At 43.2% G+C, this 15,456-nt stretch overlaps 1 protein-coding gene across 5 annotated transcripts in view; it reads right to left on the reverse strand.

Moving 5' to 3' along the window:
* The window catches only part of LOC139561098 (ankyrin-2-like), a 256,021-nt gene that overhangs the window by 59,550 nt on the left and 181,015 nt on the right, over window positions 1–15,456 (reverse strand). For 4 of the 5 annotated variants that reach the window (XM_071377945.1, XM_071377946.1, XM_071377949.1 and 1 more), the window contains exons 4-11: window positions 14,207–14,305; window positions 12,112–12,210; window positions 11,709–11,894; window positions 9,184–9,207; window positions 7,084–7,182; window positions 4,907–5,005; window positions 2,649–2,747; window positions 1,226–1,423 (exon numbers count right to left, since the gene is read on the reverse strand). In XM_071377945.1, coding sequence (XP_071234046.1) covers window positions 1,226–1,423; window positions 2,649–2,747; window positions 4,907–5,005; window positions 7,084–7,182; window positions 9,184–9,207; window positions 11,709–11,894; window positions 12,112–12,210; window positions 14,207–14,305 — 903 coding nt within the window. The remainder of the gene's footprint in view (window positions 1–1,225; window positions 1,424–2,648; window positions 2,748–4,906; window positions 5,006–7,083; window positions 7,183–9,183; window positions 9,208–11,708; window positions 11,895–12,111; window positions 12,211–14,206; window positions 14,306–15,456) is intronic. The other variant, XM_071377948.1, reaches the window with a different exon arrangement.

Consider the following 15,456-nt stretch of genomic DNA (forward strand, 5'->3'; position numbering starts at 1 on the left):
ATGGAGTTGGTACCCCCATTGCTTCTATAACAGCCTCACTCTTTCTGGGAAGGCTTTCCACTAGATGTTGGAACATTGTTGTGGGGACTTGCTTCCATTCAGCCACAAGACACATTAGTGAGGTCGGGCACAGATGTTGGATGATTAGGTCTGGCTCGCAGACGGCGTTCCAATTCATCCCAAAGGTGTTTGATGGGGTTGAGGTCAGGGCTCTGTGTAGGCCAGTCAAGTTCTTCCCCACCAATCTCGACAAACCATTTCTGTATGGACCTCGCTTTGTGCACAGGGCATTGTCATGCTGAAACAGGAAAGGGCCTTCCCCAAACTGTTGCCACAAAGTTGGAAGCAAAGAATTGTCTAGAATGTCATTGTACGCTGTAGTGTTAAGATTTCACTTCACAGTAACAAAAGGGCCTCCCCCGAACCATGAAAAACAACCTCAGACCATTATTCCTACTCCACCAAACTTTACAGTTGCCACTATGCATTGGGGCAGGTAGCACTCTCCTGGCATCCGCCAAACCCAGCTTTGTCCATCGGACTGCCATATGGTGAAGTGTGATTCATCACTCCAGAGAACGCATTTCCACTGCTCCAGAGTCCAGTGGCGGCGAGCTTTACACCACCCCAGCCGACGCTTGGCATTGAGCATGGTGATCTTAGACTTGTGTGCGGCTGCTCGGCCATGGAAACCCATTTCAAGAAGCTCCCGACGAACAGTTATTGTGCTGACGTTGCATCCAGAGCCAGTTTGGAACTCGGGAGTGAGTGTTACAACCGAGGACAGACAATTTTTATCTGCCGTTAGTTCATAGCCTAACTGTAGCCCTTCAGAACTTCAGCACTCGGCGTTTCCATTCTGTGAGCTTGTGTGGCCTACCACTTAGCGGCTGAGCCGTTGTTGCTCCTAGACGTTCCCACTTAACATTAACAGTACTTACAGTACTGTTACAGTACTTACAGTACAATTTGATGAACTGACTTGTTGGAAAGGTGGCATCCTATGACAGTGTCACGTTGAAAGTCACTGAGCTCTTCAATAAGGCCATTCTACTGCCAATGTTTGTCTATGGAGATTGCATGGCGGTGTGTTCGATTTTATACACCTGTCAAATAGCCGAATCCACTCATTTGAAGGGGTGTCCACATACTTTTGTATACACAGCATATAGGCCTAGAGTATTGGAAGTCATTGTATTAGTGGTAATAGGAGCGTGAGTATTACCAGCGCTCGAGCGTTGGGGTTTGCCCTCTTGTCCAGCAGCAGCTTGGTGACTCTGTAGTGACCGCAGTGGGCGGCGACGTGCAGCGCCGTCAGGTAGTCCAGTGTGACATCATCAACAGGCGCCTTGTGCTGCAGCAGGTGCTTGACACACTCAACATGGTCGCCTTGAGCTGACATGTGGAGAGGAGACAGGCCGTTCTACACACACACACACAGAGAGACAGAGAGAGACAGAGAGAGACAGAGACAGAGACAGAGACAGAGACAGAGAGAGAGAGAGAGAGAGAGAGAGAGAGAGAGAGAGAGAGAGAGAGAGAGAGAGAGAGAGAGAGAGAGAGAGAGAGAGAGAAGATAGTCAGAGAGAGGGTGTGTGTTAGTGATGCATGGGTCAGCTGTTTGTTCACCCGTACCCGCCCATAATTGCTAATAACCCATCCGCAACCGCCCGACTATAAGTGGTAAAGTGAAAATCGGAGGCCAGCAGTGCAGCAAAAACTTTTAGGGACCGGGGAGCAAATGCAATAACAAAAAATAAATGGGAAAGGTTTTCCGTGCAAAATGTCCAAATGACATCAGTTTGACCGGTTTTAAGGAAATGAAAAGCTGTTAAAACAACCCAGCATGTTTTTGGTAAGATTTCAGTTCGAGTAGGATGCATATTTTATGTGGTTGAAATAGTGTCCGATTTTATGCTGCTGATAAACCACCTTTACAGATGGTTAATTCATTCATTCATTAATTCTTTCAAGATGCTGAAATAAATAAATCATATTTCGCCACTCCTGTCCCAGAGTAAAAATTTACATTTGATGTATAATCAAATTAATATCATATAAGGCTATGTGAGAGGTTATAGACCTACAGTCAGTGTCCAGATTTCAGTTAGGTTACTATTCCATTTAACCCATCTGAATAGTACAGATCCCTTGACATACCATTTTGATGTCCCCGTCTTGTGTCTGTCAAATGTGTACATCGCCTCACAATCATAACACATAACATCGCCGGCACAGCCATCATCCTCTTTTACAACTTCAACAAATCTTTCCAAACATTAGAATACTGTTTTGGCCCTCCTTCTATTTATTCACAGCTTTTCTCTTATTGAATTCAACTCTGACATTGTCCTTTTTGCCTCAGTGGATCGACATGAACTTTTTCTGCCCAAGTTCCCAGAGTTTAGGTTTAGGCTACGAACTAAAGACAGATGAAAATGATGAAAGAAGAACCTCAATGTAGCCTGTAGATATGAATTGCACAAGAATTATACATTTTGAATGCATTGTTTGAATGCATTGTCAACCCGCGGATATAACCATGGAGACGAGTGTGTGTGTGTGTGTGTGTGTGTGTGTGTGTGTGTGTGTGTGTGTGTGTGTGTGTGTGTGTGTGTGTGTGTGTGTGTGTGTGTGTGTGTGTGTACCTTGGTCCTGGCCAGCATGGGTGCTCCTCTCTCCAGCAGTAGCTCCACTGCAGGGTCATGTCCACTCCTGGCCGCGCAGTGTAGAGGTGTGAGGCCGTCCTGCAGAAAAAACACACGCACACAGATGGTCAAATTAACACACACACACATATTTGTATACCAATAACCCCATACCACATGAACACGCACACACACACACATACATACGGTTCAAACACACAGAGCAAACAAAACACACACGCGTGCGTGCGCGCACACACACACACAAAACAACCCCCAATGTCATATGAATAAACACACGTATACACATAACACAAGGTCACCGGTGGTAGCAGGGTATTGATCAGATTGTGACATCTAAGGGCCGGGGTGATTGTTCCCTTCCCTGGTTCACTACAGGGTGAACCTCGTTCATCCACAATGGACTTACATTATTTGACTAGATTATATCTGTGGCTATGACCCCTGAGTATCTTATACATTGATTATCAGTGGACGAAAGGCTTTGTTAAAATCAAATTCCCGTGTCAAACAATGGATGCGTACAGCTGCATGTAGAGACACGTATTGAAACATGGCGGCTGAAATGTCCTTGACCTTTGCTTCAGTGACATGTTAACCTCGCCACTCTCACCACTGCGCACAAAGGCAGGGACACATGCACATGGACGCACGCGCACGCGCACACACACACACACACACACACACACACACACACACACACACACACACACACACACACACACACACACACACACACACACACACACACACACACACACACACACACACACACACACACACACCAGAGATCAAACTGACACAGACAAAACAAAAAAGACAGTATCCCCTGTTATTCTTCACTCTGCTTGTGTAATAAAATGCACAAAGAAAACACAAGGATGGCCACGTGGTTCGGGTTTTCTAGGGCACTCGTGTTGTTTTGTTGTGGAGCTCATTTCCTACTAAAACACATGCAGGGCTTTATTATTTTATCAAATCTGCCAGCCGGTACAGATGTTTTCCTGATTAGACAGACTGCTTTACTAGAATATTAGAGTTATAATCGTGATAACTGATACCTGGACCCACACTGACCCGTCTGTGGCAATAACAGAGCTGTGTTATAACCTAGTCAGCGGACCAAATGGCACCCTATTCCCTACGTAGGGTTCTGTTTTTTTTTTAAATTGTGCACTATTGGCCACTGGTCAAAAGTAGTGCACTATATATTGGGATTAGGGTGCCATTTCAGAGACGTAGCCACCTATATGATATTATATCAACATTAACTCTGGACAATACAAATGATATGGATATAATATGCAGCTAATAGAATGCTAACAGTCTAAACAGGCACTGTCCTGCCCTGACCGGGAACTGTACCGTTGTCTAACGTTGAGTGGACGTTTTCGTTACGTTAGGGTCTAATCACATCATCTTCATTCATACGATATTTAGTTTAACTCTGGACATTAGAATGATATTAGGATGTAATACTTTGGTAATGGACGCATAAATATCTATCGCGTAACTAAAAACAGGATGTTTTCTGTTATGAAAGATGAATAGATTGTCAGGCTCAGGGAGGAGGGAGGTATAGTGATGGAGTGATTTGAGAGAGCAGGGAGAGTGGTTGCGTCAGAAGGGATTTTTGCCCTAAGTTAATGCAGTAAGCTGATTGAGCAGCAAAACGGCCAAGGACACAAGAATAACAGCGTGTCAAAATGGAGGGCTTTTAGACTCAACAAGTTATTCTCTAGTGAGCTAGCCGTAAATACATAGTGCTGCAGCTCTCACTCACACACACATCCAACAGCTATGCAGTACACACACACACTCCCTATCTCACACTTATCAACACACCCACACCTACATACAATATGAACAGTGAGTACACCTACTTACCCAGTACATAAACTTAAAACACACACACACGCTCGCACAAACACACACACACACACACGCACAACGCACACATACGCAGACAGACACACACATAACACACAGCGACCCAATGCGTCACAACTGGCTGTGGATGAGACGATGATACATTGCTGCAGCTAAAGGAGATGTCCACGGCTGAGTCTGGTGGAAAGTGACTGCAGCTCTGTCACTGGACAATAATCACAGTTTGGTAGAAAGGACACTGCGTCACACACTTGTGCACAGTGAGGGGGTCAAACGTTGTGCGTGTGTGTGTGTGTGTGTGTGTACGTGTACTGTATGTATGAGTGTGTGCGTTTGTGTGGACTCACTCTAGTCTTAGCGTCGATCTGAGACCCCCTGTCCAGTAGGAGGCGCACCATGTTAGCGTTGCCACGCTTAGAGGCCACGTGGAGGGGCGTGATCCCATTCTGAAATACACAGAACACAATGGAAGACACATTTAAAACGAAATAAACCAATGAACTAATGGTATATAACTACCTATCCTACTGTATACATTTGTGCTGTTACAAGGCCAGTATACCGTTTATATTACGAGTAATGTTGCTACATACAGTATCCCCTGTTTACCTAATCTTAGGTTAGGGTTCTCTTAGGTTAGGGTTCTCTTAGGTTAAGGATTTCTTAGGTTAGGGTTCTCTTAGGTTAGGGTTCTCTTAGGTTAGGGTTTCTTAGGTTAAGATTCTCTTAGGTTAAGGGTTTCTTAGGTTAAGGGTTTCTTAGGTTAGGGTTCTCTTAGGTTAGGGTTCTCTTAGGTTAGGGTTCTCTTAGGTTAGGGTTCTCTTAGGTTAGGGTTTTCTATGGCATTATTGTCGTTGTTGTTGTGGAGCTTGTTTACTAGTAAACACATGCAGGGCTTTATTATTTTATCAAATCTGCCAGCCGGTACAGATGTTTTCCTGATTAGACAGACTGCTTTACTAGAATATTAGAGTTATAATCGTGATAACTGATACCTGGACCCACACTGACCCGTCTGTGGCAATAACAGAGCTGTGTTATAACCTAGTCAGCGGACCAAATGGCACCCTATTCCCTACATAGTGCACTACTTTTGACCAGTTTCTATTACGTGCAATGTTGTTCCACAGACAGTGGGGGTAGTTCAGGACAAGGCGTCCAGTGACTGATGTCATGCTTTCTAATATACCTCAATGAATTTCCTTGCTGGGACAATAGAGCTTGAAGTGAATGGAATTGCTGATGAATGGCTCCTGTTCATTCTTTCTGTTAGGATGTGTTATGTTATTTTGGCGTTTCTGTGATTTCTGTGAAATCCTGACAATGTGAAAGCTGAGCTTTTTCCTCTGCCTAGTCCAGAGCACTGCAGGACACACAGCTTGTTATGTTGACTGTGACTGAAAAAGTGCCTGAGAAAGTATGACACAGCAGAAATTACAGTGGTTGTCAGTGTTACGTTTCTGCAAATAAAAGGTAAGGTTTCTGACTGTGGAGTCCCTTGCTGAGTTAGTAGATTTGTGCTTAAGTTGTAGAAACAAAGGGCTCAGTCAGAACCGGACTGCATTGAGTCTGTGACCTTCAAGTAATCTTTCAGCTTGGCCAGGCGACTCTCTAAAACTCTCGCCTTGAGTTGTGTCTCATGAAAAGGACTGGCATTCTCCTAAGACTCATTCCTCTCTCTGTCTCAGTGGCTGATGGGGACCACACACATGGACATGAGGATTCCGAGAAAAGGGAAGTGCTGAGGCGGAAGGTGTCATTGTCCTCGAAAGCAACTCAATCGCTGACTGTGGGTTCTTAAAGGGCATTTCACTCTACTCGCTTAAAATGTGTGTGTGTGTGTGTGTGTGTGTGTGCGTACGTGCTCTAAAGTCTCCTGTGTTTTATGGTTCTTGGACTCAGTGCTGTGTTGGCACAGTGTGTGTGGGCAGCCCTTCCTATAACCTACAATCGTTGCACTATTTCCAGTAAAGGAAAGAACACAAAGGAGGGTATCGTGATGGATCCCAAGACCTCGCTGCTGTTCGGTTCTAATTCTCAGAGTAAAAAACTCTACGGACGCTATGAAAGCTTAACCAAGTTTATTCTTCCCAGAGGGTCAATACAGCTGCATTAGACAAAACATGTTCCATCACCACAAGTATATATACTCCAAGTTAGGCACTCCTCCTTCTCTCCAATCCTGACATCTATTGTGGTTCGACAGGAAGACGAAGTAATGGGCTAATAAACCCCCTCCCTTAAGGGGATCTGACCTGACCTCAACCCCTCATTTGCCTAATCCAAAGATGTCCACCCGTATCCCCTATAGCAATCCTGTGACTTCCTCCCGTCCACCCAGCACATTCCAAAGCCATCTGGCTCCTACAGATAACCATTAACTTCTGATGTAACAACCAGTCTCTAGGATAGAAATGTTCCAAGTTTAACCCAGAATCCAACACTGCACAACAATAGCGCATCTGACTGCAGATCAGAAGGTTGTTGTAACAGTTTCAGCCTGGGCTATGGTAATGGTACCTACCCTAGCTGTAAAGTCCACAGCCGCCCCACGATTTAGCAGTAGTGTGGCCACGTTCACGTTTCCATAGTGGGCAGCAATATGAAGTGGCGTGAATCCACTCTGTAACACAGGGGTGAACATAGCGAGATGGAGGGAGAGAGAGACAGTGGGTTAGATACTAGCCTCATTCATGACCCCAAAGCCTGACCCCTGACCCTTGACCTCCACTATCCCAGCATGCAGCAGTCGCATTAACCATCATCAAAGGGGAAGAAAGAAAATTGTATTAGTAAATGTAAAAGAGCAACGCTCCAAACTCAGAAGAGGGAGGAAACCAAAGAGATGAAGGGAAAGAAATCTTAAAATTCAGTTTCAGAAAATGATGACTCAATTACACACATACACGCAAATGACGTACTGTAGGCATACACACAAACACACTCAGAAAGATCACTACCATGCAGAAAGATCACTACCATGCAACTGGTAATCCTACAGTCAGAACAAAATAAACGGTATAGTTTCTCCGTTTACTTAAATAATAAAGAAATAAATGAAGGAATTAAAAAACAAGTGGACGTACAGTTCACACAGACTGTTAATATCAACCAAACAATTGACACACAGTATTAGTTAACCATACAGTTACAGGACAGAGAAAAACAGACACCAAATCAAAAAACCATGACGGTATTATTTTTTATCAACACCAAAGTGCACTATGTCACTGTACGCCATGTTGTCATGTTAGGAATCATAAGAAATCAGAGAGAGAGCTGTTGCAGAGCGGTTGGAGTATTGTGAATTCTTGCCTTACCTTTCCATTCTGAAAGTTATGGTCCGATTTAATGTGAAAACATTATTTACAAAAGTGTGAAGAATTGTAGTGACTACGCAATGATTCAAAATTACACATCTAAAGCTGATAATGGTGCAAATGAAAATAGACGCGATGCATCATGCTATATAGCGCTTTTGTTCCTCAAGAAAATGATCTGCAAAACACCTGGATACTTTTTGATTGCTGTTCTATTAAGCCATTGCAGTAGTATACTATACTATATAAAAGTATGCTTGTTTGCAAGAATAATGTACATATATTTGCATTGATATATTTCTTATAATATGACTATTTCTTCCTCTTATCTCAAGCCCTAATTGTAAAGATGTGTTAATTCCGACCTCATTATATCAATAACATTGTTGTATGCTTTGTCAAATAATACCAATTTAGTTCATAGTGCATCTACAATATAAATGAATGGCATGCAACACAACATATATACATTCTATATATAAACATTTAAAGGGATACTTCAGGATTTTGGCAATGAGGCCCTTTATCTACTTCCCCAGAGTCAGATGAACTTGTGGATACCATTGTTAGGTCTCTGTTTTCCAGTAAGGAGGAAGTTAGAGGTAGTTTTGCGAGCCGATGCTAACTAGTGTTAGCACAACGACTGGAAGAGGCATAAACATGACTTGCAGTCGTTACGCTAATGCTAGTTAGCGATTGTGCTAGCGCGAGTTAGAGACTTCCTTCACACTGCACGCAGAGACATAAAAATGGTGTCCACAAGTTCATCTGACTCTGGGGAAGTCGATAAAAGGGCCTCATTGCCAAAATCCCGAAGTATCCCTTTAACACTGTAAAAATGATGATCCATCGTTATGTAACATCTATATATCATCTTCGTGTGAAATGTATAGGTGATTATGAGATTATCAGTAAGACTATAAAATCAACTCTCTGAGCTTGGGGTAGCATCAATACAACTCCAGAAACTCGACCAATGAAAAACGAAAGTATGTGGAAAGTATGCACAAAGTAAAATAAATGAGCCGACAACAGTTTTCAAACTGAACGACAAACTGCTAAGGCACATGACGTGCGGGAAAAAGCTACTTGAGAAAGTGGGCCATTCAGGATATCACCATAAATGCTTAACATTACAAAAAAAACATAAAGAGATGGTGAAGGACTTAAAGACTCGGGGCTATTTCCACCATCCAATGCTATAGAAGTAAGGGGAAATAAAAGTGCTGAAACGACACAAAGACAAACCAAGAAAAGTGATGGGGTTATGATGAAGGTTTGAGTGGTAGACATAGTGGTTATACCTCCGTAGTCCTATTGACCATCATCTGAAGCGGTAGAGATGAGGAAGGGAAAGACCTTAGTTATTGTACACACAGTCATACAGATGCTCAAAGTCCAGGGATAGACTGTGCAGCACAAGAAATACTGTGCTAGAGTGGTATGACTCTTTTCAAAAACAGCTTTATCGCTAGACTGTATATGAAGAGTTTAATTCCAAAATGCTATATATACATGTTCTGAAATGAGCTTTTATTTTTTAAAGAAACTATGAAAGAGACTGGTGTGTTTTTTCACTATATAATCACATCATGGGTTTGTTCAATGTAAAAAAAAGAAGAGCAAAATGCTATATATCCGCCTCACTTATATATCCGCCTCACTTTCAGATAAATAAGTACTGCCAGGTTTTACACAGTCAAATGTAACAAATAACTACATTTGTAATAAAGAACTGTACAAATGATACATTTGTGACATCAATATTAAAACAGAAAAAAATAGAATACAAATCAATACAGCAATGTGGTATCTGTAGATCTGTAGTCATCTAGCAATGCTGTTATCCAGAGCGACTTACAGTAAAGTGCATTCGTGTTAAGATGGGTAGGTGAGAACCACATATCACGGTCAAATATACAGGATACGAACATTCCATTACAGCTAAACAATGTTTAGCATTTTGCAAACAACAAAAAAACATCACAAATCTGTGAATAAAAAAAAATCGGAGAACAGTAATATTTTACACACACACATGAAATAGGCAATTTCTGATGAAATTGTGCATATAGGGATTTGGAAATAAACTCTTCATATGCTTTATCGCATCTTTTATCCAAAGACCTTGAGATGTTTTAACAATGAGAGTAGCAAGTCCATAGACATACATGTATACTGTACATAATATTATTTTATATGCGCAGGCCTTACTCACTCTATACAACACACACAACAGGGACGTATGGCAGCCATGTTGTACCGCAAGGCCAAACTCACTAGAGAGTCATCCTATTTATAGTCTTTTTCACATTTTAAAGTATGCTTTTAAGATGGTGGGTTATTGCCAAACTAATTCAGGTAATCGTCATAGGACTGTGTTTCAGAGGTATTTGGTGAGAGTGCTCTGTGTGTAACGTCTACATATACGTGTGCGTGAGAGTGTGTTTTCATGATGCAGTCTTCATCCACCCTCCTCTGGGTCTCCCTTGTGAGTCATGGTGAAGAGTACTTCATGGAAACAGCTGTAAACAGCATTTCATGTCGGCATACACTAGGGTTTCCCAAACACTGGCACTACAAAGCTGATTCAAATAATCAACTAATCATCAAGCTTTGATCATTTGATTCAGCTGTGTAGTGTTAGGGCCAAAAAAACGAAACGTGTACCCCTTGGGTTCCCGAGGACCGGGTTTGGGAAACACTGGCATACACTGTATTATATTATGTAATATCATTAACATTAGGCCTGACACAAGGACAAAGTTATGTTCAGTGACAACACCAATGATAACTGGTATGCCATAGTGTTTGCAGCGCAGGGCTGTTCAATGCCTGGTGGACAACAGCAGCAATGCTGGTTTTCACTCATTCTGTTTCCTGTTGTCGTCCTACACTGAGGACCACATTGGAAAAACGTGTATTTCATGCTTTCATGTGTTGTCCTCTGGGGTTCTTTGTATCTTTCATTTGTTTTTAAACGGTGCAAATTTGCTTCACTCAAAAATCAATCAATCCATCCAAAGGGACTGATTCAGACATTGGATAATCCATGAGTGGACTCTGGCCAATCAACGACAACAACTGTTCAACCAACTACAGAACCCAGCAGTGCTACAGTGAAAACCTTGAGGACAGTTCATTGAATAGCCCTGGTGTACTATAGAATATTATTTCAGTATAGGCTACTGTCCTTCAAAATAAGAGAACCTGCACTTCACTCTAGCCACAGCCCCATCCCCTTACCCCTCACCCACACATCCCTAAAACCCATTTTTCCTGAAACCCAAGGATGCATGCAACCCTCAAATTGCAACATTCAACAATACGACCTGTGGACAATAGCATATTCCACACACTCCATGCAGTGGACAGTGCTACACAGCGGTTGAAAGTGATGGGGGGAGGGGGGTGTGAGTGGATCAGATAAACAGATAAGACAGGAAGAGAGAGAGACCCGGTTAGTGGCAGGACCAATGAACTAGTGGCAGGTGCACAGACACAGAAGGAGAGAGAGAGATGGACAGACCGGGAGACAGCTACAGGTACACACCAGAGACAGATGAACAAGGGTTAATGTATGTCGACACTGACTCGCTCTCATTACACCCTTTTTTCATTGAAACTTGTTCGTATTGATACTAGAAATACACCACAAAGCACTTACAAACAAACCTGTAACAAGTACCCTGTATTAATTTTCCTTACAGTCCTACTGCACGTCGGGCTTGCCCCTATTGACAACACATGGTCGTAGCACCACAGAGCCATGCTAACCCAATAACACAGATGCACGTTTTAACCCTTAACCCCTTCCCTCCGGCCGTACCTTGGACTGCACGTCTGCATTGTGGTCATTCTGGAGGAGCAGCGCGGCAGACTTGGTGTCGTCCTTGCGGGCGGCGATGTGCAGGGCGGGCAGCCGCACCTTACCCTTGGTGTCATTCTCCAGCAGGACGGACACCACCTGGTTGTGGCCCTGCTGCAGCGCGATGGCCAGTGGTGTGAAGCCATCCTGGAGGAGGGAAGGAGAGGGGGGGAGGTAGGAGGTTATGCATAGCCACAGACCAACAAGGCATAAAACAGCACAAACTTTATTTCATCAGGACTATGCCTGGTGAAACACAATGTTCACACACATCCTCACACAGACTGAAAACGTCAAACCATTTGCTGAAAACATGTACGAAGATACACACACACACACGTACACACAGATACACACTCCCTACCTCTGTAGCGGTGCTCTGGTTACCTCCATTCTCCAGTAGGTAACGCACCACGTCCATATGGTTCTCCTGAGCAGCCATGTACAGAGGGGTGAAGCCATTCTGGAGACACAACAGTACAACATTAGAGAACGGTATAGTAACATCTGCTGCAGGTCAACAGTAGGTTACAACATTTTGGTGATGCATTATTTTGTGGAGGAGGAACAAATACATTATAATTTGACTGCACAGACAACAAGTATGTCCATAGCCCATATGTCCATAGTTATTTGCATAGGCATGTACTGTGCATTCGGAAAGTATTCAGACCCCTTCCCCTTTTCCACATTTTGTTACGTTACAGCCTTACTCTAAAATTGATTACAATTTATTTGTTTCCTCATCAATCTACACGCAATACCCCATAATGAAAAAGCGAAAAAAGGTTTAATAAATAAAAATACCTTATTTACATAAGTATTCAGACCCTTTGCTATGAGACTCGAAATTGAGCTCAGGTGCATCCTGTTTCCATTGATCATTCATGTTTCTACAACTTGATTGGAGTTCACCTGCGGTAAATTCAATTGATTGGACATGATTTGGAAAGCACACACCTGTCTATATAAGGTCCCACAGTTGACAGTGCATGTCAGAGCTAAAACCAAGCCATGAGCTTGAAGGAATTGTCCGTAGAGCTCCAAGACAGGATTGTTTCGAGCCACAGATCTGGGGAAGGGTAGCAAAAAATGTCTGCAGCATTGAAGGTCCCCAAGAACACTGTGGCCTCCATCATTCTTAAAAGGAAGAAGTTTGGAACCACCAGAGCTGGCCGCCTGGCCAAACTGAGCAATCGGGGGAGAAGGGTCTTGGTCAAGGAGGTGACCAAGAACCCGATGGTCACTCTGACAGAGCTCCAGAGTTCCTCTGTGGAGATGGGAGAAACTTCCAGAAGGACAACCATCTCGTCAGCACTCCACCAATCAGGCATTTGTGGTAGAGTGGCCAGACGGAAGCCACTCCTCACTAAAAGGCACATGACAGCCTTCTTGGAGTTTGCCAAAAGGCACCTAAAGGACTCTCAAAACATGAGAAACAAGATTCTCTGGTCTGATGAAACCAAGATTGAACTCATTGGCCTGAATGCCAAGTGTCACATCTGGAGGAAACCTGGCACCATACCTACGGTGAAGTATGGTGGTGGCAGCAATGTTTTTCAGCGGCAGGGATTGGGAGACTAGTCAGGATCGAGGGAAAAATTTATGGAGCAAAGTACAGAGTTCCTTGATGAAAACCAGCTCCAGAGCGCTCATGACCTCAGACTGGGGCGAAGATTCACCTTCCAACAGGACGACGATCCTAAGCACACAGCCAAGACAACACAGGAATACGTCTCCGAATGTCTTTGAGTGGCCCAGCCAGAGCCCGGACTTGAACCCGATCGAACATATCTGGAGAGACCTGAAAATAGCTGTGCAGCGACGCTCCCCAACCAACCTGACAGAGCTTGAGAGGATCTGCAGAGAAGAACGTGAGAAACTCCCCAAATACAGGTGTAACAAGCTTGTAGCTTCATACCCAAGAAGACTCAAGGCTTTAATCGCTGTCAAAGGTGCTTCAACAAAGTACTGAGTAAAGGGTCTGAATACTTATGTAAATGTAATATTTCAGTTTTTTGTTTTTTTAAAATACATTTGCAAACATTTCTAAAAAACAGCTTTTGCTTTGTCCTTATGGGGTATTGTGAGTAGGTTGATTAGGGAAAAAACGATTTAATCAATTTTAGAATAAGGCTGTAACGTAACAAAATGTGGAAAAAGTCAAGGAGTCTGATTACTTTCCGAATGCACTGTATGCCTATAAACTGGTATAATACTTATTATGTCCAAAGCATCGTATGGTCACAGCAATGGTATGGCACAGAACCTGGTTCGATTCCAGGCTGTTTCACAACCGGCCTTGATTGGGAGTCCCATAGGGTGGCGCACAATTGGCCCAGCATCGTCCGGGTTAGGGTTTGGCCGGGGTAGGCCGTAATTGTATACAAGAATGTGTTCTTAACTGACTTTCCTAGTTAAATACAGGTTAAATAAAATAAAAAATAAAAATCTCTTGCCTGAGACTGAGAGTTGATTTCTGCTCCGCGCTTCACCAGTATCTTCACCACCTCGGCCTGTCCGGCCAGAGAGGCAATGTGGAGGGCTGTGTTCCCTTTCTGGGATGGAAGAACACAGAGAGACACATATTACACCATTATAGAGAACAAGGCGAACTATGTCAATCGATACACAAAACAAGGGGAGGATGGATAACTTACAGTAATGACATAAACGGTCATTTCTGACATAAATAGAAATGACAAAAACGAATTTGTCCTGTATTTCAGCTTTACACACACACACACACACACACACACACACACACACACACACACACACACACACACACACACACACACACACACACACACACACACACACACACACACACACACACACACAGTCATCACCTCCATCTCATTGTCTACAGGCACTCCTATTCATCATTTTTACACCCATCTTCATTAATTCTCTCCATCACTGATTAAAGATGTGACACCCCAAACAGGCATATCCACAGACACCTATGGCTCAGTGATGGGGGTGAGGGGGCCTTTCTGAGGTGCACTTCTAATGATGCTGTGACACAGACAGCTAGAAATGCTTTTAATTAGGCCATGTTGATTAACAAATCAAGTCAAGAGGCTCTTGTTTCAGAGTGGAAATCTGTTTTAAAAAGTTTGGGATGTTCTGTTGTCAAAATACACATTTAAATGAGTCATGTACAGTACTTGTGTATTAAATATGCTACAAAACACAAGACAGTAAATTCTTTTAAACCTCAAATACACTACACGTTTGAAAGTTCTCCTGCAACCGAGTGATCAAATTAAGGTCCTACATCTGTAACAAGTCACACGACACCTAAACATGCTGCTTAGAAGGAATAGACCTTCTCCATTTTCACAGCTTGGCATAACTACCTCCATGTTCAATGAAACTAGCTGTATCCCTTTTCCTGCCTGCTACACCCTAGTGCTCTGAAGCTAGACTGCACAGTCATGTGACGGCGATAGGTTGCAGTGCAGTGCAGTCCATTGGGTGCTGGTTAGGGATATGGCTGTCTGCCCTGGGTATGGTAGTGTTATCTCACTGTTGGAAAGGTTAAGAGTCAGGTTAATGTAGGGCAAGAGTTGTTTCAGGACATTGACCTGGTTAAAACCCGTGTGTGACACTTGAACCACGTTTAGGGCCCTTCATTTGGAGACTGATACCTTGAACGAGCTTGACTTTTCAGAGAAATACATCCTGTTTTTGTGTCGTTAAA

This window comes from Salvelinus alpinus, chromosome 31, assembly GCF_045679555.1.
Source record: "Salvelinus alpinus chromosome 31, SLU_Salpinus.1, whole genome shotgun sequence".
Taxonomy (NCBI): Eukaryota; Metazoa; Chordata; class Actinopteri; order Salmoniformes; family Salmonidae; genus Salvelinus; species Salvelinus alpinus.